Source organism: Cyanistes caeruleus, chromosome 24 (assembly GCF_971803275.1).
Source record: "Cyanistes caeruleus chromosome 24, bCyaCae1.hap1.1, whole genome shotgun sequence".
NCBI classification, from domain to species: domain Eukaryota; kingdom Metazoa; phylum Chordata; class Aves; order Passeriformes; family Paridae; genus Cyanistes; species Cyanistes caeruleus.
The window spans coordinates 4699939-4726028 of record NC_141724.1 but is presented as its reverse complement, the minus strand read 5'-3'; the positions used below and the strand labels follow the sequence as shown (position 1 = coordinate 4726028).

At 58.3% G+C, this 26090-nt stretch overlaps 1 protein-coding gene and 1 non-coding gene across 5 annotated transcripts; one reads left to right on the top strand and one right to left on the bottom strand.

Annotated features, from left to right (window-relative positions):
- On the top strand, positions 1–23758 carry KCNC4 (potassium voltage-gated channel subfamily C member 4). 4 transcript variants are annotated; one of them, XM_023942305.2, is made up of 5 exons: positions 3–435; positions 2194–2940; positions 7255–8191; positions 10228–10413; positions 15592–16207. In XM_023942305.2, the coding sequence occupies exons 1-5, from the start codon at positions 268–270 to the stop codon at positions 15726–15728; spliced, it is 2175 nt and encodes a 724-aa protein (XP_023798073.2). In that variant the 5' UTR covers positions 3–267; the 3' UTR covers positions 15729–16207. The 4 variants fall into 4 exon arrangements, with proteins under 4 accessions (XP_023798072.2, XP_023798073.2, XP_023798074.2 ...); XM_023942306.2 differs by lacking the exon at positions 15592–16207 and adding an exon at positions 22753–23758 and having other exon boundaries at positions 5–435; XM_023942304.2 differs by lacking the exon at positions 15592–16207 and having other exon boundaries at positions 1–435; positions 10228–14242.
- LOC111939869 (uncharacterized) lies at positions 17705–24946 on the bottom strand. The gene is made up of 4 exons (XR_015279010.1): positions 24436–24946; positions 23447–23809; positions 20619–20759; positions 17705–20337 (listed from the first exon to the last, which is right to left on the bottom strand). It is a non-coding gene; the product is annotated as an uncharacterized LOC111939869 (transcript).
- Positions 24947–26090: the final 1144 nt, after the last annotated feature.

Here is a 26090-nt window from a genome sequence, read left to right as displayed (position 1 = left end):
TTAAAAATCAGAAGGCATATTTAGAGAGCAGACAGCTTTGGGCGGGTGTTGCTGGTTAAAAGATCTCTTCCTTCCCCAGAAACAACTCATTTGTCTGCTTGGCCACCTCCTCCCACCCCAGGAACGGCCGCGCTTGGGTGCACGAAGCTCTTCCTGGCGGGATGAAAGTCGACAGATAAAATATTAGCATCAGGTCGCAGCATTCCTTCCTCCTGGCCAAACTCGCATTACGACGATGAGGAGCTGAGCTGCGATGCCTGGCCGGTGATGCAAGGCTCGATTTTTCCAGCACGGTTTTCCCTCGGGCTCCAGGCTCTCCCGCTGGTGCAGCTCCGGGTGCTCTGGGTGTGGAGCTACGCCAGCCTCCACCCGCTCAGGATCCGGCCCTGGAAGCTGTGGAGTTGCAGTCACACTTGGAGCAGGGCTTTCTCGGTGGTAAGATTCGAGCGTGGCTCTCGTGCCTCGTGGATTTTTTTGGGTGGAGCGCTTTCCCCAGCCGCCCCCTCCATGCCCCCCGGATTTTGGGGACACATCACCGAGGGGACAAACCTGGGCAGGGGGTGAGGAGGGGCCCTGGCGGGGTGACAATGCACAGCACAGCCCAGGGAGGTGCAGAGAGGGGCGCTGAGGCAGCATCCCCCACTCCACGTCCCCTCGCCCTGCACCAAGAACTCCCTTATCCAAGTGCTGACCCTCCTGGATGAGAGCCTCACCCCAACAACAGGCCTGTGCTGGGCCTGGACCCCTCCATCGCCCACCCCTCGGTGCAGCAGCACCAGCAGTGCCGGTGCAGAAGTAAACAGCGCTGGCAGGATGAGTCCCTCGGGTCTTCACCTGGGTGACAGCCCCGGCCCCGGGGCACCGCAGCTCTTCACCTCCTCGCCAGCCCCAGGAACTGGGGCTGAGCATCACCAGCATCCCGGGGGGGTCGGAGCCCCCCGGGGAGGGGGTTTAGGGGAAGGGCCCCGGGGCTGGGGTGGTTGGTACCCCGAGCCCCGGCAGCCGCCGCAGGAAAGGGGCATCTCACACGCAGGAGCAGAAACAGGGCGGAGAGATGCTCGGGGAGGGTGGTGGGAGGGAAGGGGGCTCAGGTCTGAGTGCAGCCTCCCAGCTCCCCACCGGCCCCGGGGTCGGTCTCTCCTGACCTCTCGGTGAGCGAGGGATTGCGAGCCAGGGAGGGATGGGATCTGCGGGAGCCTCTGCCAAGAGCTGGCTCCAGATCCGCAGGCAGCTCTGGGCTGCATTTCCCCTCCGGCGCGAAGAGGAGCTGGGGTGTCCGGGGTTCACTCCTCGCTGACACCGACCCCCCGAGACCCTCACCGGCACGTCGGGCCCCGCGGGGAGGTGAGCCGGTGCCGGGGGGTGCGGGGGACCCGGGGGTAGGCGGAGGGTTGGGCTGGGGGTGGAGGGGATGAAGGGATGGATGGAGGATGGAGGGAGGGATGGATGCGGGGATGAGAGGGAGGGCAGCGCCGGGGGGGCACCGGGCGGGCTGCGGGGCTGGGCGCTGGGGGTCCCCGGCCCCCCGGCGGGGCGGCGCCGGTTCCCGTAACCCCACCGCTCGCTCCCAGCCCTATAAAATCCCCGGCGAGCCCCGCAGCCGCTCCCGCCGCCGTAGGGAGGCACCGCCGGGGCGCAACAGGCCCCCCCGGCCTGGCCACGCGTGAACGGGGACCCCCGGGGAGGGGAAGCGGGAGGGGAGGCGGAGAGGGCTCATCCATCCCCCCTTCTCTCCGCTGGAAGCGGGGAAGAGCCCCCCGGCCGCCGCCTCCTCCCCGAGCCCGGCCCGGGGGGGGCGGAGGGAGCGCGGAGCCGCCGGAGCGGGAGGGGCGGGCGGCGGGGCCCCCCCGCGCCTGGCGCTGCAGGTACCGGGAGGGGGGGGACGCACCGCCCGGCCGGGCTCAGCATCCCCCCATCCCTTCCCCAGCGTCCTCCCGGCCGGGCCCGCATCCCCCCCCGCCTGCCGCACCCCCCGCCCGCCCCTGGCCCCCTCCATCCCGCACTTGTTGCTGCCCGGCAGGGCTGGGCTGGCTCCCGGTTTAGGGCGGTTTTATTTGGGGGGGTGGCTTTGGAGGGGGTGGAGGTTGCAGCCTCCCCTGCTGTCCCCCAGCAGCCCGCGGTGTCCGGCGCGGCTCCAGCTTGCTCCCCCCGAGGCCAGAGCCGAGCCTGAGCCCCCCCTTTTCCCCTCCCCAGTCCCAGCTCTGTCCTCCCCTCCCGCCTTCGCTGAACCCCAGCTCCTCGCCCGGAGGAAGGGTGCACGCTGTGGGCATCTCCCATCCACCGAAATCTATGATCAGCTCGGTGTGTGTCTCCTCCTACCGTGGACGCAAGTCTGGGAACAAACCACCCTCCAAAACATGCCTGAAGGAAGAGATGGGCAAAGGGGAAGAGTCGGACAAGATCACCATCAATGTAGGGGGCACCCGGCATGAGACCTACAAGAGCACCCTTCGGACTTTGCCGGGCACCCGCCTGGCCTGGCTGGCTGACCCCGACGCCCAGAGCAACTTTGACTTTGACGGTAAAAGCAACGAGTTCTTCTTCGACCGTCACCCCGGGATCTTCTCCTACGTGCTCAACTACTACCGCACGGGGAAGCTGCACTGCCCCGCGGACATCTGCGGGCCCCTCTTCGAGGAGGAGCTGACCTACTGGGGCATCGACGAGACCGACGTGGAGCCCTGCTGCTGGATGACCTACCGCCAGCACCGCGATGCCGAAGAGGCCCTGGACATCTTTGAGAGTCCCGAGCCTGGTGGAGGGGCTGGTGGAGAGGAGCCCGAAGAGGAAGGGGGTAGGGAGATGGCCCTTCAGCGCCTGGGCATGGATGACAGGCCCCCAGGGGCGGCAGGGGCTGCCGGAGGGGGTGGCTGCTGCCGGAACTGGCAGCCCAAGATGTGGGCGCTCTTTGAGGATCCCTACTCGTCCAAGGCGGCAAGGGTAAGCTCCCGAAACGCTCCGGTGGGGACGTGGTGTGGGGCCGTGCTGGGGTTGTGTCTTCACCTGCCCCTCCTCGAGGGCAAGACTGACTTTCCTGGTGGGTTACGTGAGGCCACCCCATAACTGTCCCCTCCTGCTGTGGGGCACGGGAGCCATGTCCCATCCTACAGGACACCTCTTCCCTTGTCTCCCAGTGCCCTCCCAGCACTTCACATCGGGGAGAGCTGGGCTGAAACCGGGGCCAAGCACAATCCCTGTTCCCTTTGTGCCCTCGAGTGCTCCCTGGGCACCTCCTGGGCACACGGAGATGAGGGATTGGCCTTGGCAGGGCTGACTCCTGGCAGAGTTTCGGGATGCTCTAGGATAGGATGTTTGGGTTCCTCTTGCTGGGCTGCACGATGCCAAATCCCACATTTAACAGCTCAGGTGTGGCGTGGAGCTCAGGGCTGGGGGTCAGCTCCTGCAGCAAACGGGACCCTGGTGGTTGTCCCCAAGCAGCACACGCTCCTCCTGTGCAGGAACCGCAGCCCCAGGGGACACCCTGTGCCCGTGCCCCCCCTGCTCGCTGTCCCCACCACAGCACATGGAGCCCATGACACCCAGCACTGCCCCGCAGCCCCCTCACCATGCATGGCCCCAGTACCGAGTGTGTGCACACCTGAGCACACCTGAGCACACCTGAGCACACCTGAGCACATGCACCAGAGACCTCTCCACCCTCCCTGGGCACACAGCCGCTCCCTGCCCGCGAGCACCAACACACCCGGGATGTGTCCCCCCAAACCAGGCGCGTCTGCGGGCTCCCAGCCGGCGCTCCCTGCGCTCCGTCTCCTCTCCCAGCTCCTCGTGGATCATCCCCAAATCGCTGCCCACCGACCCCCCGACACCCACCCATACCCACCCAGCCCTTGGCACGCCCAGCTTATAAATCTGCACACACACACAGGCAGGCAGTTGGGATGGAGATGAATTCTGGATGCATTTAGAGGTGTAAAAAAACCCCATCAATGGCAAGAAATTCTGCAGGCATTTCACACCCACGAGCAGCGCGCGGGGCAGGGGTCAGTTTGGCAAGGAGGTGTTTTTGCAGCAAATGTTAGAGCAACACACACAGGCAGAGAATGCTCGGGCAGCAAGAGCTGAACCCGTTTTAAAAGGGTACCCCCTCCTTTGCCCATCTCTGAGGACTCTTCACCTTGGAGAGATGCTCTGAGTGGTGTAAAGCTCCAAATAAAAAATTAAACAAAATTAAAAATAAACCCAAGCAGAATAATTCAACTAGTCTTTTTCCCCCTGGTGTCATTTGGTTCTGCTTTTCCTGTGTGCTGAGCTGCTCCTGGAAAGGCTTTAGCAGGAGGAATGTATTGGAGGGAGCAGTGATGGTTGTGATTGAGGCCCGACTGGGGCTGGAGTGGGACCAGTTGGTGCTGGGATCTCCCTGCTTTCTTCTCACTGCTCGAGATGAATGTTCAGCTCAGCAGTGCCATGGGAACCATCAACTTCCAGAGACAACAGGAAAAAATACTGGTATAGTTTTGCCATAGCTTAGGAGAACTGCTCTGGCAAGAGGGGAAACTGAGGCACAGAGCAAGGCAACCAGCCCAAGTGAGTGCATCCAGTTCCTGGCTGGAGTCACCATCCAGTACTGCAGGATTCCTGAGGGTACAACATTACTGGCGCTGCCCTGGCTTTTGTGGTGGGTGAGCTTTGTGGTGGTTGGGATTTCTTTAATGCCCCATTTCGGGGTGTCCTCCTTTCTCTCCAGAGCCAAAGGGGCGCTGCTGGCTGCAGGGAATGTGCTGGAGCGCTGAACAACACGTTGCCAAACCTTGGGAAGCAGCAGTCCCAGGCTGTCCATGTAAACCCTCTCCCTCGCTGTGTGGCAGCTGTGACTAAGAGTCTCAAGGGCTGAATTTCTCTGGTCCTCGCTCCTCTCCATGGAGCAGCCCCTCGGGCCCTGACTCAGTTGGCTCCTTGTTATTTCTGTCTTTCCCTCCCTCCCTCCAGCGTTTCTCCTCCTGAGCTGGCGACTGTGAGTGCATGGTTAGAGATCTCTGCCATGTTTTAGCCTCTTTTCCATGCACCATCCATGGCCATGGGTCCCTGGCTCCTCAGTCTAATCCACCCAGGGAATATTTGGTCCCTGGTGCAACTGCTGTCCCATCTGGAACTCAACACTCTTCTTCCCCATGGGAACCTGCCCTGGCTGGGATTTTGCCTCTACGTCCGAACTCTTCTTACCTGCAGCTCCTCATTATTTTTTCCCTTTGCAACCCAACTTGGGGAGTCCTGACCTCACTTTCATGGGGACTTCCAGGCTCTGTAGGGTCATGGATTTTTTGGGAACACCTATCTCAAGCTGTTGAGTGCAGGTCAAGATTGTGTAGAACATCAGCATGCTCTGGAGGGAGTTCTGGTGTGTACTGGTAGTACTGGGTTTATACATAGATTTTGCTTTAAAGACATTTTTGGAAAAGAACTTGAGCTTGGAGCAGAGACTGAAGCTGAGGTGAGACACCTTGGGTCAGACACGGAACTGGAGCAGCACTCTGGGGGGACACTATGGTTGGCACCGGCTGTGAATCCAACTCTTCTATTTTTAAAGGCTGATTTTGCTCCTTGGGCTATATCAGGTCTCACCTCACACCCAGCAGCAGGGCTGCTTCATTACTCAAGTGTTTGCATGGTCTCACTGCCTTCCTGGGTGATTTTTTTCTTTCTACTTTGCTTTAAGTCTAAATTTTCACTCCTCAGGTTTTCCCAAGATTCCCCATACGGGGAAGCTCAGGAACGTGACTCAGCCCTCAGCTGCAAAGCGGATTATTTTGGCTGTGCCACCACTGTGTAGAGACACTTGTCTGGTTAAGCTGGCCTTGCTTTAAGATCCCAGTTTTGTTGGATTTGTTTCCCAAACCGCACACGGCTGATCAGCCTTCAGAGCTGAATCCCCATGCAGGGTCCAAAGGGATCTGACTGAGGGGTGAGGAGCATCTCGCTCCATCCCCAAGCAGGTGTCTCCCACTGGGGCAGGAGGATCATCTTCCAGAGGTTTCTCCATCATTTAATGCCTGATTTAAACTTCACACCAGACTCTAGCAGGGCTGCTGTTCTCTGTGGTGGACCCACACGGATCTGCCCTTGGGGACACCCCTCAAGGATGCTCTGGCAGGCTCGGGGCTGCCGGCCCTGCTGCTGTCCGGGGCCGGGTGTTTCTCCAGCGTGACTCAGGCTGTCTCTGCTGCTGATTCACTCCAGCCGAGGATCCGGGCTGTCGCCTGGAGCAGCCTCACGGTGCGGCTCTGCCAGTGCAGCCGCTCGGGTGGGTTTGACAGCGAGAGGTCACGTCCTGCTTGCTGCAGGTGCAGCGAAGGGGCTGCAGCAGGACCTGCTCCCGGGGAGCCAAAACCACCGTGCTTTTGTGCTGGAGAAAGGTAGAACAAGAGTTCTTCTGCTCTGAAGCTTTTTTTTGGAGGGGGGGGCGGGGGGGGATAGGGGGGTGGCTCCTGGAAACAGATGCTCCAGGTCATGGGATTGCCATGAGGGAGGGAGCAGAATCACGATGGATTGGGATCCTGACGTGATCCTATCCCAGGATTGATGGGAGCACAACAAGGTGGTACTTTGTGACACAGCCTGTGACTTCCAATGCGTGCTGCTGGCCCCTCCTCGCTCACATCCGAGAGGAGGAGACATGGAGGGGACGATGGTCTCCCTGCTTGGGCAGAGCAATGGAGAAATGGGAACATCGGGGTGTCACCAGGTCCAGGCATCAGCAGGAGGCTGAGCTCTGCCTGCTCCTCTCCTCATGCGGCCCTCCCAGTCCTGGACCTTCTGTGGGCACATCACCCACCACTGACCCCCAGGGAGAGGGCAAAGGACATCTCTGACACATCCAGACCCCAAAGCTCACGTTTGTGAAGTGTGAACCTGGCTTCTAGAGGGGTTAGTGATGGATGTGGGGGAAAGCTCTTTGAATTTGTCCTGTCAAAATTCCCTTTCCATGTCTGCTCCCACTGGAAGATCGCTCCAGTATAAGCCTGTCCCAGTTCTCCCTCATCCCCACCACTGCCATTCCTGCCATATCTCCAGCACTCCTTCTCCTGTACAGATCGTAGCACTTGGAGAAAGGTCCTGGACTGATGGCCCCAAGCACTGAGGTTTGCTGTCAGCTCATGGGAGAGGTCCAGAGATCCGTCCTCATTCTCCACCCTTGGTCCTGGGGCAGTGGGTGGCAGCACCTGGAGAGTTCTCACCTCCAAACAGAAGAGGTTGTCCCACATCAGCTCACAGCCCGTGTAATTTTGACTTTCACAGGTGGTTGCTTTCGCCTCGCTTTTCTTCATCCTGGTCTCCATCACAACCTTCTGCCTGGAGACGCACGAGGCCTTCAACATCGACGTCAACGTGACGGAGACCCTGGTGGTCGGCAACACCACGACGGTGCTGCTGACACACAAAGTGGAAACGGAGCCCATCCTCACCTACATCGAAGGGGTGTGCGTGCTGTGGTTTACCCTCGAGTTCCTGGTTCGCATCATCTGCTGCCCAGATAAGCTTCTCTTCATTAAAAACCTGCTCAACATCATTGACTTCGTGGCCATCTTGCCCTTCTACCTGGAGGTGGGTCTCAGTGGCCTGTCCTCCAAAGCTGCCCGGGACGTGCTGGGCTTCCTACGGGTGGTGCGCTTCGTCCGCATCCTCCGGATCTTCAAGTTGACACGGCACTTTGTGGGTCTCCGGGTGCTGGGCCACACGCTCCGGGCCAGCACCAATGAATTCCTGCTCCTCATCATCTTCCTCGCCTTGGGGGTGTTGATTTTCGCCACCATGATCTACTACGCCGAGCGGATCGGAGCCAAGACGTCCGACCCCACCGGGAGCGACCACACTCACTTTAAGAACATCCCCATTGGGTTCTGGTGGGCCGTGGTCACAATGACGACCCTGGGCTATGGTGACATGTACCCCAAGACCTGGTCGGGGATGGTGGTGGGGGCCCTGTGCGCCCTGGCCGGGGTGCTGACCATCGCCATGCCCGTGCCCGTCATCGTCAATAACTTTGGGATGTACTATTCATTGGCCATGGCCAAGCAGAAGCTGCCAAAGAAGAAGAAAAAGCATATACCCCGTCCGGCCCCGCTGGACTCCCCCACCTACGGCAAATCCGAGGAAAACTCCCCCCGGAACAGCACCCAGAGCGACACTTGCCCATTGGCAGTAGAGGAGGGGGCGACTGAGCGGAAACGGTCAGGTGAGACCCCAAAGGTGGGGCCGAGGGAGGGGGAGACATCCAGGAGCCCTCAAGGCGATGCCTTTGCTCCCCTGTGTGGGCAGGACATGGCCCCAGCTCTGGGCTGGGGCAGAAAAGGCTGGGCCCCTCGGGTGTGAGGGCTGGGGGCTATGCTGGTGGACCAGGGCGCTGCAGGTCAAATCCCCCATCCAGGCAGGGGGGAAAGACCATATCCTGCTTCCCCAAAGGCCACATCCTGCTTCCCCAAAGGCCACATCCTGCTTCCCCAAAGGCCACATCCTGCTTCCCCAAAGGCCACATCCTGCTTCCCCAAAGGCCATATCCTGCTTCCCCAAAGGCCATATCCTGCTTCCCCAAAGGCCATATCCTCCTTCCCCAAAGGCCATATCCTTCTTCCCCAAAGGCCATATCCTCCTTCCCCAAAGGCCATATCCTTCTTCCCCAAAGGCCATATCCTGCTTCCCCAAAGGTCACATCCTGCTTCCCCAAAGGCCACATCCTGCTTCCCCAAAGGCCATATCCTGCTTCCCCAAAGGCCACATCCTGCTTCCCCAAAGGCCATATCCTGCTTCCCCAAAGGTTACATCCTCCTTCCCCAAAGGCCGCATCCTGCTTCCCCAAAGGCCATATCCTCCTTCCCCAAAGGCCATATCCTGCTTCCCCAAAGGCCATATCCTCCTTCCCCAAAGGCCATATCCTTCTTCCCCAAAGGCCATATCCTGCTTCCCCAAAGGCCTCATCCTGCTTCCCCAAAGGCCATATTCTGCTTCCAGGACACATCCTGCTTCCCCAAAGGTCACATCCTGCTTCCCCAAAGGCCATATCCTGCTTCCCCAAGGGCTGTATCCTCCCCTCCTGATGGCACACATCAAGTCACCATGGTGGGTTTCAAGGTGTCCCCACCTAGCCCACCTCTCCCTCACAGTGACAGAGCTAAGGCCGCTTGCCCTACTCCCATGTTAGCCTGGTCATGCCTTTGGGACAGATTTTTCCTTTGCTTCCTCCCACCATAAATCAGGGTAACTTTCACCAAATTGATAAATCCATGGACATTCCCTGGGGCTTGACCCCACCTCCTCATTCATCTGCTGCTAGACTGAATCCCTGCCCTGCTGCACCAAATCCTGAGCAAAACCAGCCCCTGGATGTTTCTTTTTTTCCTCTCACACACTGAGCTGAAGTTTGGGGGTTGGCCAGTCTTCCCTTTGGACCAGGAGAAGGCACAGCCCAGCTGTGGGGACCATCCCTTGGGCTAACTCTGGGGGTCTGTGTGAGCCCTGCCCCGCTGCCGGTGCTGGCCATGCTGGCTGCTCTGCCCCTTTTTGTCTTGGTTTGCTGCCAGTGGCACCTCTGGGGTGTCTGGAACAGGAGTTCCCATGGTGGGGCTGTGTCCTGCACCAACACTGGAGCCCTGGGCAGCTGCACATCTGGCCACAGGTGTTTAACAGTGATGGGCCTTCCCCTGCTGGGGAAACAGGGAGCTCCAGCTGCCCCAAACTGCTCTTTTCCTTTATAAATCTCCTTTTTCCACACGCCTGAGGATCCCATCTGCCCCAGGAGCCCTGGCAGCAGGGAACAGTTAGAGCCAGGAGCCCAGGCCAGGCCCTCACGTGGCAGAGCATCCTCCCAGCCAACGAACCAGGGAGCCAGGGGACATAAATTAGCACTTCCCACTACCCCGAGCAGCCCGTTCCTCAGCAGTGTGAATTTTGGAGAGCTAATTCCCTCCAATTAGGTGGGTGGATCTCAAAAACCTGGGGTGTTTCAGCCCAGCTTTGGCTTCACGCAGGTTTTATAACCCTCAGCAGGACTAGAGCTGCTTGGAATTACATCTGTCTTTGTCCTGCTCCCCTGGCTGCTCTAAATGAGCGTGTCCAGGCTGGGATCAGCACCCGAATTGGTGGGTGTTGCTCTGGGACACCTGCAACCTGCTCTTCTGCTTCCTTGCCCGGCCTGAGCAGCCGCTTCTGGCTGTCCTGAGTGCTTTCTCCCGTGGGTTTGTCAGCTGCTGATGGGTCTCTGCCACCTCCTTGCAGACTCCAAGCAGAACGGTGAGGCCAACGTGGTGCTGTCAGACGAGGAGCAGCCGCTGTCCCCGACGGACGAGGAGAAGCGGCCAATGCGGCGCTCCAGCACCCGGGACAAGAACAAGAAATCCTCCACCTGCTTCCTGCTGGCCACGGGGGACTTCTCCTGTGCGGCGGACGGAGGCATCCAGAAAGGTACGGCTGGAGGTGTGAGCAGGACCCGGGTGGGGAGGGAGAGGTGGAGGCCGAGTTCTGTTGAGCCGATCCAAGACTGGTTCATCTCCATCCGCCTGCCTGGCTGTTCTCTGCTCCCCAAATCCGCGTCTTCCTGCCTCTCCATCTGCTTCACCTCCGTCCAACACATCTCTCCGTGCTGGCTCCACGTTTTGTTTTCTCCTCCCCTGTTGTCCCCATCTGGGGTCTGTGACCCTGTGCTGGCTGCACTGCCCTCCCTGGGGACAGAGCGCTCCAACCCAGCTCCTCTCCCTGGGTCCACTCGTCTCTGGATGCTGTGAGTGGGACATCTCTCCTGGGGACGTGCTGAGGTTGTGACTGAAGGTGACCAAAAGGTTTTCAGTAGGCAAAAAAGAATCCAGAGGCTTTTCCCTTCCTCTCCCCTCCGGTGGCTTTCAGTGGGTTCGAGCGTGGGGAGATGTGTCAAGTGCTGCCTTGCCAGCAGCTCTGGGCTGCCAGAAAGGCTCCTCTGGGTTTGGAACAGGAGCTGTGCTAAGTGTTGAGGTTTTCCATGGGAAACTGAGGGGGAGATGAGTCAGGAAAACACAAAACTCTTCTTCCCATGACAAAACAAAATCTTCTCCAACCTGGTCTCAGGCTTCTTTGCTCCTCTACCCATCTCCCAGCACTCCAGCCCCAGAGAGGGTAAAACCAGCGCCCCAAAATCAAGCTGCACCCTCAGTTGCTGGGATAACTCTTAGGGCACAGCTCAGTTGTCCAGTTGTGCAGTGTTTTGTGTGTCCAGGGTGGCGTGGGATGCTGCAGCTGCAGGGCTGACCTACTTCTACCTCCCTGGTACCAAGTGGTGCCCGTCACTGGCAGGGAACAGTGCCTGGGAGCTGGGACCAGCAGGAGAAGGGATGATGTGCTGATCTCTGAGCTGCTCCCCAAGAGCTGTTGGTGCTTTGGAGAGCCTCAAGGGTTTGTTCCTTTTGGAACTGCTCGGGGTGGGAAGCAGGGAGGTGTTTGGGACAATCACATTGATCAGTAGTACAAGCAAATTGGTTGTTTCCTCCTGGGAAATCAAGGATTCCCTTTGGCATTGCTGCTCAGCCTCAGAAAGAGGACAGCGAGGAAAAGCTTCACTCATCCTCGGGGTACCATCAAATACCTGCTTGAAAAGCCTGATGTTTTTTCCCTGTGAGTGCCTTTTCTTGTGAAGTTGGTCTCTTACTGCCTGTTCGTGTGGAGAAGGGAGAGAGGTTTAGTCCCATTTCAGACTGGAATGCTGAACTGGAAGGGATGGAGGAGAGGGATGAAAGCCAGTGCTGATCTTCCCCCTTAGAAAATGCTGAAGTCAGGCTTCAGCTGAAGCATTTGAATCTGGTCCCACTGAAGCCAGGAGAAGTGGAGCAGCTCTAAGAGCTGAGGATCCAGAGCTGCTTTCACTCACTCACAAATCCCAGGACTGCATCGCAGGAGACCAGGAGATTTCTGTCCTCGTGTGGTGGCAGCAGCAGCTCTTTGAAAGGGCACTGTGGTGGTGGCTCTTGGGGTGTTCTGGTGTCCTCCCCGCAAATTTCAGAGAGCCTTTTACACTTTAAAACAGAAGGTGTGCACGGGTCACTCATCCCCATGTTGCTGGAGTGATGTGTCTGGAGAAAGCTGGAGCTGGTGTCCAGAGGGGCTCCAGTTGTACCTGAGACCTTTTGGGAATAGGGAACCTCAGCACCTGTGTCCTGCTTGGGCTGTGGGACAGACGGGTGGGAGGCTGTCCTGGGAGGCCAGGGCTGGCCTAGTGAAATGCTCAGGGGTCAGGGGTGACCAGAGATGACTAGAGATGACCAGAGGTGACCAGAAATGACCAGAGGTGACTAGAGATGACCAGAGATGACCAGAGGTGACCAGAAATGACCAGAGGTGACCAGAGGTGACCAGGGGGCCAAGCAGCCTCCAGCCAAAAGCTGCTGGGAGCCACAGTGGTGCCTCTTCCCTTGGTCTTGATTTATCTCCTGCTGAGGCTGTTTGTTCTGGTACTGGGATGTTGGCAGCTCTGCAAATTGTGATGAGCTTGGTTCTGAGCCCGACTCGGTGATGGCCATCTGTCAGATCCTGGGACAGGTACTGGTGTCTGTACAAGCTGTGGAAATCAGGAGAGGGAGCTGGTTTGGGAATGAGCTGCAGATCTCGGCATTCATTGTGGCTTAACCCCGACTCCAGCTCTTGGTCTTGTTAGGGCAGCTCAGAGAGAAGAGCTGCTCCTGCCCCTGGACCTGAGCCTGCAGCAGACTGAGCTGGATTGCTGTGGGCTCCTATCTGGAATGTGTTTCTGGTTCCTCTGGCTGTTTCCAGTGGTATTGCTTTGCTCCCTGGCTGCCAGGGATGGCTCCAGACCCTTTATCTCCCCTCAGCACTGGGGTCCTGCTCAGCAGTTCCCAAAAATGTGTCCTGCTGGGTGCAGACACCTTGGCACGGGGCTGTCCTGGCCCTGTCCCCTGCTCGGATGGAAGGATAGGGAGGCAGGATGAGTCCAGCCAGTGAGACTGGTTAGGATGGAACCACGGGATCACCTGGGATGGAAAAGAGCTCTACGAGCCCAACCTGCCCCCGGCACTCAGCCACTGACCCACGTCCCCATGTGCCACATCTCTGCGTCTCTTAAAAATCTCCACCTCCTTTATCAGCACATTAACAGCAATTTCTGGCTCCATAGAGCATCGTGCTGCTGATTTTCCCTCTGTTTCTTGCAGTCAGTTCAGGGCCATGACTCTCCCATGGCCTGAGCATGCAGGCTGGGATCAAGCTGGGAACGCTCACGGGAGCATCCCCTGGAGTTGCCTGGCTGGGGGAAACTGAGGACCAGCCCACATTTGCACGGGGACACGACCCCACAGGAGCTGCACCCTGTCCCCAGCAGCAGGACATTCCTGGCCTTTGCTGCCTCCCTGTTTTATCCCATCCCAGCTGCCAGCAGCTCCCAGCCTGTGCCTGTTCGAGCAGAGCCACGGTCCGGGAGGAGCCCCGGGGGCCACCAGGGCTGTTTTATGGGCAACTGATCCTAAAGCAGTCCCGGTGACCCCGGGTAGCCCCGGGGCGACTTCCTGGGACAGCAGCTCTGTTCATCAGCTGTGGCAATTAGCAGAGCACGACTCCCCTGTGCTTTGTGGCTTCACCCTGGTGACACCTGGCCCTGGGTGTGGTGGGAAAGCCTTGAGGGACCAAGTCCTGAGCTCCTTCCAGGTGCTCCTGCAAGCGTGGCTTGGGATAAACTGATGGAGAGAACGAAGCGTTGGGCTCGGGGCGGGTCAGCAGAGAGTCCCTGGGAAAATCAAACATCTTTATGAAGCCCTGTCCCAAAATGTGATGCTTGAGACTTTATCAGAGTGAGCAGCGTGGTTTTGACCCTGTTTCTGCGCCTGTTTGCACCCTTTCCTATTCAGTTTGGGATGAGAGGCAATGATCACCCCCACAAGCCCCAGCAGCAGCTCCCTGCACTGCAAACCCTGACCCCATAACACCTCCTGCTGCTGTTTGGGTGCTGCACCCAGGCTTGCCCCAAGCTTTCAGGGACTGCTGGGATCTCAGCACGGCTGCTTCCCACACGGCTCAGGGCAGCAGGAAACGCCTGAGCTCCTCAAAGAGCCTCAGCACGCCCGGGGAAAAGAGCAAGGCAAGGAGGGATGAGCCCAGTGTGGTTTTTTGGGAGTGTTGTGGGGAGCAGAGGGGTCTTCGCATCAGCTGCTGTGGGTGGGCAGCTCCCAGCTCCCCCCAGCTCAGGGCTGTGCTCGCTTCCCTCCTCGCTCACTGTGTGGATCTGTGCCAAGAAGTAAATAAGGAAATTGCTCTTCTCCTCAGGCCTGCTTCTGTTCTGTTCCACTGTGGGGATGGGGAGAGCTTTGCTGGAGTCAGCACCAGCTTTGGGCAGGTGTCCCTCTGTCCCCTGGACCTGCCCCCGCTCGGCAGCTGGGGGAGCTGTGTCTCCTGGGGGGCTGAGAGGTGGGGAGGGGTTGAAGGATCCCTGCTGGCTGCTGGGGCTGGGAAAGAAATGTCAGAAGGGGTCAACCCCCAGATTTGATGAGGTGGTGCCCTGGAGCCTTTCCAGGGGGTGCTCCTGTCTCGGCGTCCCCCGGAGGGGGTGTGGGAGGGTGATGCTGTGACTGACCTGCTGTGACACCCCTGGTCCAAGCCCCAACCAGCACCAAAGCAGAACCCAAAGGTGTGCCACGAGCTCCTGGGGCAGGACACGGGGAGGGGTTCCAAGCCTGGCACTGCCGAAGGGGCCATCCATCACCTTGTTTTTCTGCTGTCAGGAGCTGCCTCCCTCTGCTCCCCACCCCCCCACACGCTGCTTCCCTGGCTTTGCTTTCCCTGGAACTCGCTGGTGCCTTGGGAAGGCCCAGGCTTGGCTGGGTTTGCTCACCCAGGTGCTCTCAGGGAAGATCCAGGCCTGGGGACATTGGGCTCAGCACGGCTGGGAGCATCATCAATTTTCCATCTTTTGGCACCAGACCCAGGGAACAGCCTCATCCTCAGCAGTGGTGCTCTGTGGAGCTCCAAATGCAGTTTTCAGTGCAAAGGCTTTGTGTCTTTCCAGCAAGAAAAGTGGTTTTTGACCTGTGAGAAGATTTCTTCTGGCTGTTGCTTTTTCAATAAAAGCTGGAGAAATTCCTGCCTCTTTGGGGGAGTGTGAAGGGTCCCCGTGCTCAAAGAAATAGAAATATCTGCTCTTTAATGCAACTTCTTATGGAAATAATGAGCACATCTACCTGCTCCTTTCCACACAGGAAGGTGTCAGCAGCAGCTTGCTGCTACAGGGGTGTAAAAACCAGAGCTGGGGAATCACTCCTTCCAAATCCCATATTTGTTTGAGTTCTGCTGCTTTTCCCCGTCTGCTTCAGCCCACAAAATCCCCAGACTCATTCCTCATTCAGAGCAATTTGGGAAACAAAACCCAACACCCTACAAGAGCAATTTGGTCTCCTCATTGATGACTCTCGAGTCCTGGATTTGGCCGGCACTGCTCGATGAAGGGAGTGGGAAGGTCTGGAGGATCCACGGGAGCCTGGTTGTCCTCAAAAATCCCTTCCTGAATTTTTCTAGGGGGTTGCTCGGGGTGTGGGGCTCAGCCTGGCGCTCTCAGCTTCCCAAGCCTCGGGCAGGAGGCTGCTGGGCTCTAACCTGTCTGTTTTCTTCACCGAGGCTATGGAAAATCCCGGAGCCTGAGCAGCATAGATGGTGTGGCAGGATCCGCGGTGGGCCTGGCTCCGCTGGCGTCCCGCTGCAGCTCCCCCTGCTCCCTGCAGCGCCCCTGCTCCCCCGTCCCCTCCATCCTCTAAAAGGACCTCGCTGTGCCCCCTGTGTCCCCCTGGCCCCACCGCGTCTCCAGAGCCCAGAGCAGCCCCAGCTGGGATTTCTCCATCCCCAGGAGCTGGTTCTGACCCTCTCCAGCTCCCCCTGCCCCGGCCGCAGGACCTGTAACGCCTCCACTGAGCTTGTCTCGTGTCCACGTGTACGGACAGTCCCTGGAGTAGGTGTTGGGAGACTTTTCCCCTCCTTGAGACCTTATTCATCCCAAATAAACCCTGCAATTCCCTCTGGTGTCGAGCCCTCCCTCCCGTGGGCCGTTTGCTTTGGGCTAAAGGCTGGTGGAAACACGAGGAGGACAAGTTGACTCATAAAATTATATCTCATTGTGCTGGAAATGGCTGAATTCATATATTTTTAGCTTTTATTTTGTTTGGTTTGTTTTAAAACCAGTCTCAAGTTTCTGGAGGCAACAGATGAATAAACCTCTATTCCCTGCCCAGCAGTGGTTCCCCTCTTGTTTTGTGCCTTTTTCCACCTAAATCCTACTTGTTCTTTCCCAGATTGTGTCTGCTTCTCCTTCCAGCCTCAGGGATGGGCCTGAAGGCCTTGGAAACCAGCCCTGAGATCTGGTGGAGGCTGGAGGGCCCTAGGAGAGGGTGCAGGGAGCACACAGAGGCTGCAACAAAAGCTATGGACACTCCCATGAAGAGCTGGGAAGTGGTGGGAAGAGGAATAAAGGGAAAGCTGCTGGTGCTGAATATTGGGCCAGAGAGAGTTTGAGGCAGAATGATGCCTAAATAAATGGGGGATGAATCTTTGTTTGGGATGGATGTGAGGGTGGGGCAGAACATTCCCATGGGGAGCTGGGTTTGAAGCAGACTCTCCCCATCCCCGGGAGGATGAGACTGGAGAGTCAAACTCCCTCTTGCACTGCTGGCTTTGGCTCACGTGTATCGGATTTGGGGTGATTTTGGATGATCCCAGGTGTCTTCCCGTACTGGAACAAACCCTTCAGCCCCTGACCTGTGGCTCATTTCGGTTCTGTCCAGCTCAGACTCCCTGGAGGTGTTTGGGTGGCTGCAAGGGGATGGTTTGGGGGGCCCAGCCCTGGTCCTGAGTCCTCCTTCGTGCTCTCTTGGCCTCTTTCCTCACTCTGAACAAGTCAGGGCTGGAGCCTCCGGGGAGGAGAGCTTAGATTTGGGTGTGTTTAAAAAACAAAGAGCCACAAGAGCTTTCTGGGGTCAGACCCTTCCCCTCCATCGTGGGCAAACTGAGGTTGGTGCTCAGTGAGGAGGATGCCTGTGGGGCAAGGCTGGTCACAGGCTGGATTGATCATCTTGGAGGACTTTTCCAACTTTGAGGATTCTGTGATTCCACAGTCCCCACACCTGCAAGAAGCTGGGATGGATTTTGGCAGATCCCACAGCCAGGACCCTCCTGCTGGTTTCCCTTGCCTCAGTTTCCCTTGGTGTGGAGAAGGAGCTGCCTGGAGGAGCAGTCAGCACATGTCCAAATCTGCCCTCCCTCCCTCCCTCCCTCCCTCCCTCCCTCCCTTCCTTCCTTCCTTCCTTCCTTCCTTCCTTCCTTCCTTCCTTCCTTCCTTCCTTCCTTCCTTCCTTCCTTCCTTCCTTCCTTCCTTCCTTCCTTCCTTCCTTCCTTCCTTCCTTCCTTCCTTCCTTCCTTCCTTCCTTCCTTCCTTCCTTCCTTCCTTCCTTCCTTCCTTCCTTCCTTCCTTCCTTCCTTCCTTCCTTCCTTCCTTCCTTCCTTCCTTCCTTCCTTCCTTCCTTCCTTCCTTCCTTCCTTCCTTCCTTCCTTCCTTCCTTCCTTCCTTCCTTCCTTCCTTCCTTCCTTCCTTCCTTCCTTCCTTCCTTCCTTCCTTCCTTCCTTCCTTCCTTCCTTCCTTCCTTCCTTCCTTCCTTCCTTCCTTCCTTCCTTCCTTCCTTCCTTCCTTCCTTCCTTCCTTCCTTCCTTCCTTCCTTCCTTCCTTCCTTCCTTCCTTCCTTCCTTCCTTCCTTCCTTCCTTCCTTCCTTCCTTCCTTCCTTCCTTCCTTCCTTCCTTCCTTCCTTCCTTCCTTCCTTCCTTCCTTCCTTCCTTCCTTCCTTCCTTCCTTCCTTCCTTCCTTCCTTCCTTCCTTCCTTCCTTCCTTCCTTCCTTCCTTCCTTCCTTCCTTCCTTCCTTCCTTCCTTCCTTCCTTCCTTCCTTCCTTCCTTCCTTCCTTCCTTCCTTCCTTCCTTCCTTCCTTCCTTCCTTCCTTCCTTCCTTCCCAGGATGTGCCAGGCTGGGCTGTGGTGCTGAGCCACCCCTCACCAGCAGCACTGGCTTTGCGTGCTGGGCACGGCCGCATTCCTTGGATTTCTGTAGCTCTGTATTCCCACAGGGGAACAGGGCAGGCCCATGAATCACCCCGAATTCCATGAACTGGGCAAAGGGGTGGCTGCAGCAGCACCATGCAGGTGCTCCCCGGCTCCTCCTTCCCTCTGGAAGCAGGAGGAGCTGGAATATCCCTGCCAGAGGGAAGGTGACCCTCCATGACTCCAGTGTTCTTTGGATCACAAGTGATCTATCCAAGGTCACGCACTGACTTTGGGGATGAGCCGGCTGTGAAACCCCATCTCTTGCAGAAGAATCACATCAAGATGCTCAGATTTTGGGGTCTGAGTCTCTTGGAGGTCGAGGGTTAAACCCAGAGCAGCCCCAGATCCCAGGAGATCCCATCCTTGCCTTTGCCCCCTCGGCTCCCAGAGCAGCTCATCCCAACACCAGAGTGGTTTCTCGGGGTGGAAAACCTTTGGTGGACCCCCCAAAATCTCATCCCCACCCGAGCAAGGAGGGTTGGGCATGAGCTGACACGGAGCCGGCAGGATGCAATTTTTAGCTGGGGCGTTATGCAACCCGGGAGAAGGGATGACTAATGTGCAAAAAGCTCCTCTAAAACAACCCAGCCCCGAAAGGGAGATGGAGGGATTTCAGTGGGAGGCACCAAACTGCTGAAAAACCCATCGCATCTTCTCCCTCTTCCTCCCCGCCTTCTTCTGAGCAGGATTTGGGGGATGCAGGAGGAGAAAACAGCTTGTTGTTATTTTTAGGCGGGGTCTGGGTTGGTTTTGGGGGCGAGTTAGCACGGGTTTATCCCCAGGTAAGATTAGAAGAGGAGCTGTAGTGGATCACAGCAGACCTGTAAATATCTCTGGAGCCCAGGTTTTTATCTCAAACAGTGGCCAAAATTGGCTGCCTGGAGAATAGGACAAGAATAGAGCACGAATACGATACTTCCCCTGAATATCCTCGCAGGGTTTATCTGTGTTTAGGGATCTGGTAGGAGCTCACGTTCCAGCCCAGGCAAAAGGCACCGAGAGAAAGCCAAGCTGTTGGATTTATTCCTGAGAAACTGGATAAATCCACAGGAGCCCAACTGCCCCTGGCCAAGCCCTAAAATGGCATTAAAAAACCCCAAACATCAGGGGGTGTGCAGGGGCACGGCAGCACAGGATGGAGACGTTCCCTGGGGATGGGATGGGAGTGCTGGGTGGGATGATGGGATGAGCTGGAATACAGGGAGGAGCACTGGGAGTGTTGTAGGAATGTGTCCCTCACCTGTGGACAGCGGGATGCCCGGCAGGGAGGGACCACACAGAGCCTTTAGTGCCCCGTGTCCCTCTCCCCACCGTGGGACAGTGGGAACGGGACCAGAGCCCACGGAGCCATGGAATGGTTTGGAATGGAAGGGCCGTGGGCAGGGACAGCTCCTGCTGGGCCAGGCTGCTCCAAGCTCTGTCCAGCCTGGAGCACTCCAGAGGTGCTGGGTGACGCTGGGCTGCATTCCCCACATTCCTCTGCCGGTGTCTGCCCGCTCTGGGACATGGATCAGAACCCTGGGACAAGGATCAGCACTCTGGGACATGGATCAGCACTCTGGGACAAGGATCAGAACCCTGGGACATGGATCAGAACCCTGGGACATGGATCAGAACTTTGGGGCATGGATCAGAACCCTGGACAAGGATCAGAACTCTGGACAAGGATCAGAACTCTGGACAAGGATCAGAACCCTGGGACATGGATCAGAACTCTGGGACAAGGATCAGAACCCTGGGACATGGATCAGAACTCTGGGACATGGATCAGAACCCTGGGACATGGATAAGAACCATGGACAAGTATCAGCACTTTGGGATGTGGATCAGAACTCTGGGGCATGGATCAGAACTTTGGGACAATGATCAGAACTCTGGGACATGGATCAGCACTCTGGGGCATGGATCAGAACTCTGGGACATGGATCAGCACTCTGGGACATGGATCAGAACTCTGGGACAAGGATCAGAACCCTGGGACATGGATCAGAACTCTGGGACATGGATCAGAACCCTGTGACATGGATCAGAACCCTGGGGCAAGGATCGATCCCCTGTGACCAGCCACCCCCATGCAAGGAGCCAAAGCAGAGCAGCATTTGGATCAGGGGGATTTGGGAGCAGTTCCCCGCTCCAGCATCAACTCCTTCCTTCTCTTTTCCTCCTGGAAGACTCGGAGTCGGGCTCTGGGCGGAGGCTGCACCACGATCCCGGGTTGCTTGCGAAGTATTAATTTTTATTGTTGCAACAACTGCTCTGTTTCTCGGGAGATGCCGGAGAGAGCTGAGAAAATAGAAAGGCCTGTCAGGCAGCCGGGCGGGAGGTGAAGATGTCAAGAGAGTAATTGCTCTACCCAGAAGGAGCCTGTTCCTGGCTTCCCCAGCACTGCCAGGAAAAATCCTCGCTGCTTATTTGATGACAATAAAGAAAAACAGAAAATAAATAGCAACCCCATGGCTTGCCCGTGCTGACGAGGAACAGGGAGAGCAGAGGCAGATGCAAAATAGGATGCAGTTGAGCTTATAAATAGGAGCCTCCCAGCTCCCAGTCTGTTACTTCCTTACCTCCACCCGGGCAACTGAGCCTTATGCTTTACCCACAGAAAAGGTGGATGGAGGCTCAGGAAGGATTCTGTGAACTCCTGGGAGGAGGGTCACGCTTCCTCCTGTGTGGGACAGGCGAGGGCAGGGGATGCATCCTGGTGCCTGTGGAAAAGTAATCACAGAGTCAGGGAATTGGCACCTTAAATTCCATCCCACTTCACCCCCTGCCATGGCAGGGACACTTCCACCATCCCAGGCTGCTCCAAGCCCCATCCAGCCTGGCCTTGGACACTCACAGGGATCCAGGGGCAGCCACAGCTGCTCTGGGCACCTGTGCCAGGGCATCACCACCCTCCCAGGGAGGAATTCCTTCCCAATATCCCATCCATCCCTGCCCTCTGGCAGAGGGAAGCCATTCTTCCTTCTCCAATGTCCCTCTGCAGCTCTCCTGGAGCCCCAGGATCTCCCCAGAGCCTTCTCTTCCCCAGGTGAACCCCCCAGCTCTCCAGCCTGGCTCCAGAGCCGAGGGGCTCCAGGTGCTCCTGATGCTGGGGGCTCTGCCCGTGGGGTCTCCCCTGAGCAGGGCAGAATCCCCCCCTGCCCTGGGGGTTCTGGGTGCAGTGCTGGGCAATCCCCCCAGCCCCCCAAAGCCTCCTCGGGCTGAGCAGGGTCAGTGCAGGGCTGACCCAGAGCTTGTGCTGGGTGTCAGGGATGTGAACTCCCCGTGAGGGGAAATCTGGGGCTGATGGCTCAGAGCAGCAAACCTCGGGGGTATTTGGGTATTTGGGGCTGTGCCAAGGCTCCTGCCTTGCCCAGGGCAGTTCCCTACAGAGGCTGGTGGCAGATCTGCACCCCAAATTAGGCTGGAGGAAGGGGCTGGAGGTCACCGAGGGGCCGTGAGGGTGAGCTGATACGCCAAGACAGGAGGGCTGTTTTCTCATGGTGCCTTTGCCTGGGGGACAAAAAAAATAAAAATCTGGGCTGTTGTTATTTATTTCTAGTCGTGCTAATTTTTGTCCCAGGCTGGGAAGCTGCTTTCCAAGGCAGGTCCCTGGAGGCTGCGGGCAGCAGGTCTCGAGCTAACACATAAAATGGCTTTGAACGGGGAGGAGGAGATGGGAGTTAAAAGCCAAGTCGTGCCCTTGGTAAATCAATCGACCTGATGGGGAATGTTTCTAGCAGGACATGAGCCCTGCCAAGAGCTTTTAGCTGCTTGCAGGAGTGACTGAACCAAGAGCTGGGATATTTTTCAGCAGCTGCTGCGTGCCTGGGCACTGCTGGTCCCCAGATTGCTGCAGGGGGATGTTGTTGGGTCCTCGAAGCTTTTCGTTTTCAGAGGTGGGGAGCTCTCCTGCCCGCTGAGGGAGGAGAGCTCCTCTAATCCCCAGGGGGTTTTTGGGATGTGGGATTTGAAAAGCCTCCATGCCTGGGCATTGCTCATTGCTCCATGGAGAGAGAGACCTTTATTTTGTGTGAAAGGAGGGGTTTTTGGAGCTCTCTTGGGTCTGCAGGGGAGGCAGCTGGGTCAAACTCATGAGCAGGAGCTGGGGGTGAGGTTCAAAGCACAATTTTTGGTTTATTGGGTGGATCAGGCGCTCTCCCTGCCTGGAACCTGGGCCCTGGCACATGGGGAGAGGCGCTGGGGTGACTCAGAGCTCCAATCAATGATAATTAATTCAATGATAGCAAATGAGAGGGAGAGAGGGAGAAGAGAAAACACTGAGGGATTAATGCACCAGCCTTGGCTTTGGGACATCTGGCTTGGGGTTGGCTTGGGAAGTTTTGGGCAAGAGCAGCTTTTTGGGATTAGAGGGATGAGAGGGATGTGGTGAGGGTGATGTTTTCGCCCTGCTTTTCATTTATACCCTCAAAATCACCCTGATGCCATGTGTGGTTTCTCTTGGAGAATCATTTCCCAAGTCTCCATCTCTGCCACCATTCTGAGGCTTTTTTAAACCATTTCCCCAACTCACAGATGCCACAGCAGCATTTATCCCTCTGGAAAAGGCCACTTCACTTTGTGGTTACTCTGTTTTCTGCATCCTGCTAAGTGGGGGTCCCCTGGAAGCTCCGTGTCCCTCTGCTCTTTCTCCCCACGTAGCTCATGGAAGCAAATATCTAATGGCGTGTTTAATGTCTATGTCTTTAATTGCAGATTCCTGCCAGGACACCCTCGCTTCCAGTTACCCCCAGGGTGAGGTGGTCACCTTCTCCTGAGCCCCAGCTGGATGCAGGCAGCGCCCTGGCCAGGGTGCCCTCCCCAAGGGATGCCTTCTCCGAGGGGGAGGGACGTGGATCCCGAGGGACGCTTTGGAAGGGGCCAAGGATGCTCTTCCTAAGGCTAAAGGATGCATTCCTCCAGGGATGCTCCCCCCAGAGCCCAGGGATGCTCTCCCCGAGGCTGGGATGTGCATTCCCCAGGGATGCTCCCCCCGAGGCTGGGATGTGCATTCCCCAGGGATGCTCTCCCGAGGCTGGGATGTGCATTCCCCAGGGATGCTCTCCCGAGGCTGGGATGTGCATTCCCCAGGGATGCTCTCCCGAGGCTGGGATGTGCATTCCCCAGGGATGCTCTCCCCGAGGCTGGGATGTGCATTCCCCAGGGATGCTCCCCCCAGAGCCCAGGGAAGCTCTTCCCAAGGAGTTTTCTCTCCCCAAAGCTCCAGCTCCATCGCTGGGGGGGGTTTGGCAGCTGGGTCCCCCCAAGAGGTGCCTCAGAGCAGTGGGGTCGGGAGGGAGGTTGGGGACAGCCCCGTTTCCCTTCCTGGTGCCAGCCCTGCCACGGCCACGCTGCCCCAGCACCCCTGGGCTGCCCCCTCTCCTCGCCCACGCTTTTGGCTGCACCTCACCTCCAGCTGTGGAGATCCAGCCGCTCACCGGGACATCTCCCACCCCTGCACCGCCACACGGCCACTGGGATCCCTTCTCCGGGCGCCGATCCCACGGGCACGGGGCGCTCGGGGCCTGGGATGGGGATGGGAAGCAATAGGAGACCGAGGTTTGGGGATCCCGGCTGGCCTGGGGGGTCAGGCTCCTGCTGCCGCTGTGCCATATCTCTGTCACCGAGGCAATAGCGCTCCTGTCTCTGTCCTGTTCGCATGCCTGTGCCACGTTCCGACTCCCAATAAAGACATCCACGAGCTGAGGCAGCTCCCGGAGCCCTCCTGCCTCCCTGGCTCCTTTCCTGCCGCTCTCTTGGTGCTCTCTTGGGTCTGCAGGGGAGGCAGCTGGGTCAAACTCATGAGCAGGAGCTGGGGGTGAGGGTGACACAGCCCTGTCCCAGCCCCGGGGGTCCCTGGCAGTGGAACGGGGATTTTGGCGTTGCCTGGATCCAGCTCTGGTGCTCCCAGCATTAAAAGGACGTGGAAGTGCTGGAGCGAGCCCAGCAGGGCCATGGAGGTGAGATAAAGGAACGGGAGCAGCTCCCCTGTGCAGACAGGATGGGCTGCTTGGGGCGGCTCAGCCTGGAGAAGGGAAGGTTGTGTGAAGACCTCAGAGCATCTTCCAGGGTCTGAAGGGTCTACAGGGAGGAGAGAGGAGGGCCACTCTGCAGGAACCGCAGTGACAACAAGGGGGAATGGCTTCAAGCCAAAAATGGGGAATTTAAGATTGAAATTGAGAAGAAATTCCTCCCTGTGAGGGTGGTGATGCCCTGGCACAGGTGCCCAGAGCAGCTGGGGCTGCCCCTGGATCCCTGGCAGTGCCCAAGGCCAGGCTGGACGGGACCTGGAGCAGCCTGGGACAGTGGAAGTGTCCCTGCCATGGCAGGGGTGGCACTGGATGAACCTTAAGGTCCCTTCCCACCAAAACCATTCTGGAATTCTGTTCTGGAACTCACCCTCAGCTTCCTCACAAGGCTTGGAGCGGAGCCCAGGCGGGAAAGCCCAGGGCAGAATCACCCCTGTGACACCTGTGTGACACCTGTGACACCTGTGACACCTCTGTGACACCCCTGTGACACCCCTGTGACACCTCTGTGACACCCCTGTGACACCCCTGTGACACCCCTGTGACACCTCTGTGACACCCCTGTGACACCCGTGTGACACCTCTGTGACACCTCTGTGACACCCCTGTGACACCTCTGTGACACCTCTGTGACACCCGTGTGACACCCCTGTGACACCCGTGTGACACCTGTGTGACACCCGTGTGACACCCCTGTGACACCCGTGTGACACCCGTGTGACACCCCTGTGACACCTCTGTGACACCTCTGTGACACCCGTGTGACACCCGTGTGACACCCCTGTGACACCTCTGTGACACCTCTGTGACACCCGTGTGACACCCGTGTGACACCCCTGTGACACATGTGACACCTGTGTGACACCTGTGTGACACCTCTGTGACACCCGTGTGACACCCCGTGACACCTCTGTGACACCCGTGTGACACCCGTGTGACACCCGTGTGACACCCGTGTGACACCTGTGTGACACCTGTGTGACACATGTGACACCTGTGTGACACCCATGTGACACCCGTGACACCCGTGTGACACCCCTGTGACACCCCTGTGACACCCGTGTGACACCCGTGTGACACCCGTGTGACACCCGTGTGACACCTGTGTGACACCTGTGTGACACCCGTGTGACACCCGTGTGACACCTGTGTGACACCTCTGTGACACCTCTGTGACACCCGTGTGACACCCGTGTGACACCTTTTGGTGTCTCCTGCAGCTTTTCCGGAGCCCCTGGCCGGGCCGTGGGACGCTCCCGGTGATCCTGGTGACCGATCCCGGCTGTTCCCGGCTGTTCCCGGCTGATCCCGGTGACCGGTCCCGGCTGTTCCCGGCTGTTCCCGGCTGATCCCGGCTGTTCCCGGCTGTTCCCGGTGACCGATCCCGGCTGTTCCCGGCTGTTCCCGGCTGTTCCCGGCTGATCCCGGCTGTTCCCGGCTGTTCCCGGCTGATCCCGGTGACCGATCCCGGCTGTTCCCGGCTGATCCCGGTGACCGGTCCCGGCTGTTCCCGGCTGATCCCGGTGACCGATCCCGGCTGTTCCCGGCTGTTCCCGGTGACCGGTCCCGGCTGTTCCCGGCTGTTCCCGGCTGATCCCGGTGACCGGTCCCGGCTGTTCCCGGCTGTTCCCGGCTGTTCCCAGTGACCGATCCCGGCTGTTCCCGGCTGTTCCCGGCTGTTCCCAGTGACCGATCCCGGCTGTTCCCGGCTGTTCCCGGTGACCGGTCCCGGCTGATCCCGGTGACCGATCCCGGCTGTTCCCGGTGGCCGATCCCGGCTGTTCCCGGCTGTTCCCGGCTGATCCCGGTGGCTGTTCCCGGTGGCCGGTCCCGGCCCCAGCGGTGTCGGTGCCTCCCCGGCTCCGCGAGGCTCGGAGCTGGCAGGGCTCCGCTGCTGGCCCGCGTTCCCTGGCTCTCCATCCCGGCACGGCAATCCCAGCCAGGAGGGAGACGAGGGATGAGGACAGAGCCTGGCGTGTCCCTTCCCAAAGAGGAATCTGCATTTCCCCGGCAGCCCGCAGCGCT

Coding starts and splice junctions, on each gene's coding strand:
- KCNC4 (XM_023942304.2), top strand. CDS start 268: ATGCAAGGCTCGATTTTTCCAGCACGGTTTTCCCTCGGGCTCCAGGCT. Junction 436..2,193: donor GGAGCAGGGCTTTCTCGGTG/GTAAGATTCGAG, acceptor TCCCCTCCCCAG/TCCCAGCTCTGTCCTCCCCT. Junction 2,941..7,254: donor ACTCGTCCAAGGCGGCAAGG/GTAAGCTCCCGA, acceptor TGACTTTCACAG/GTGGTTGCTTTCGCCTCGCT.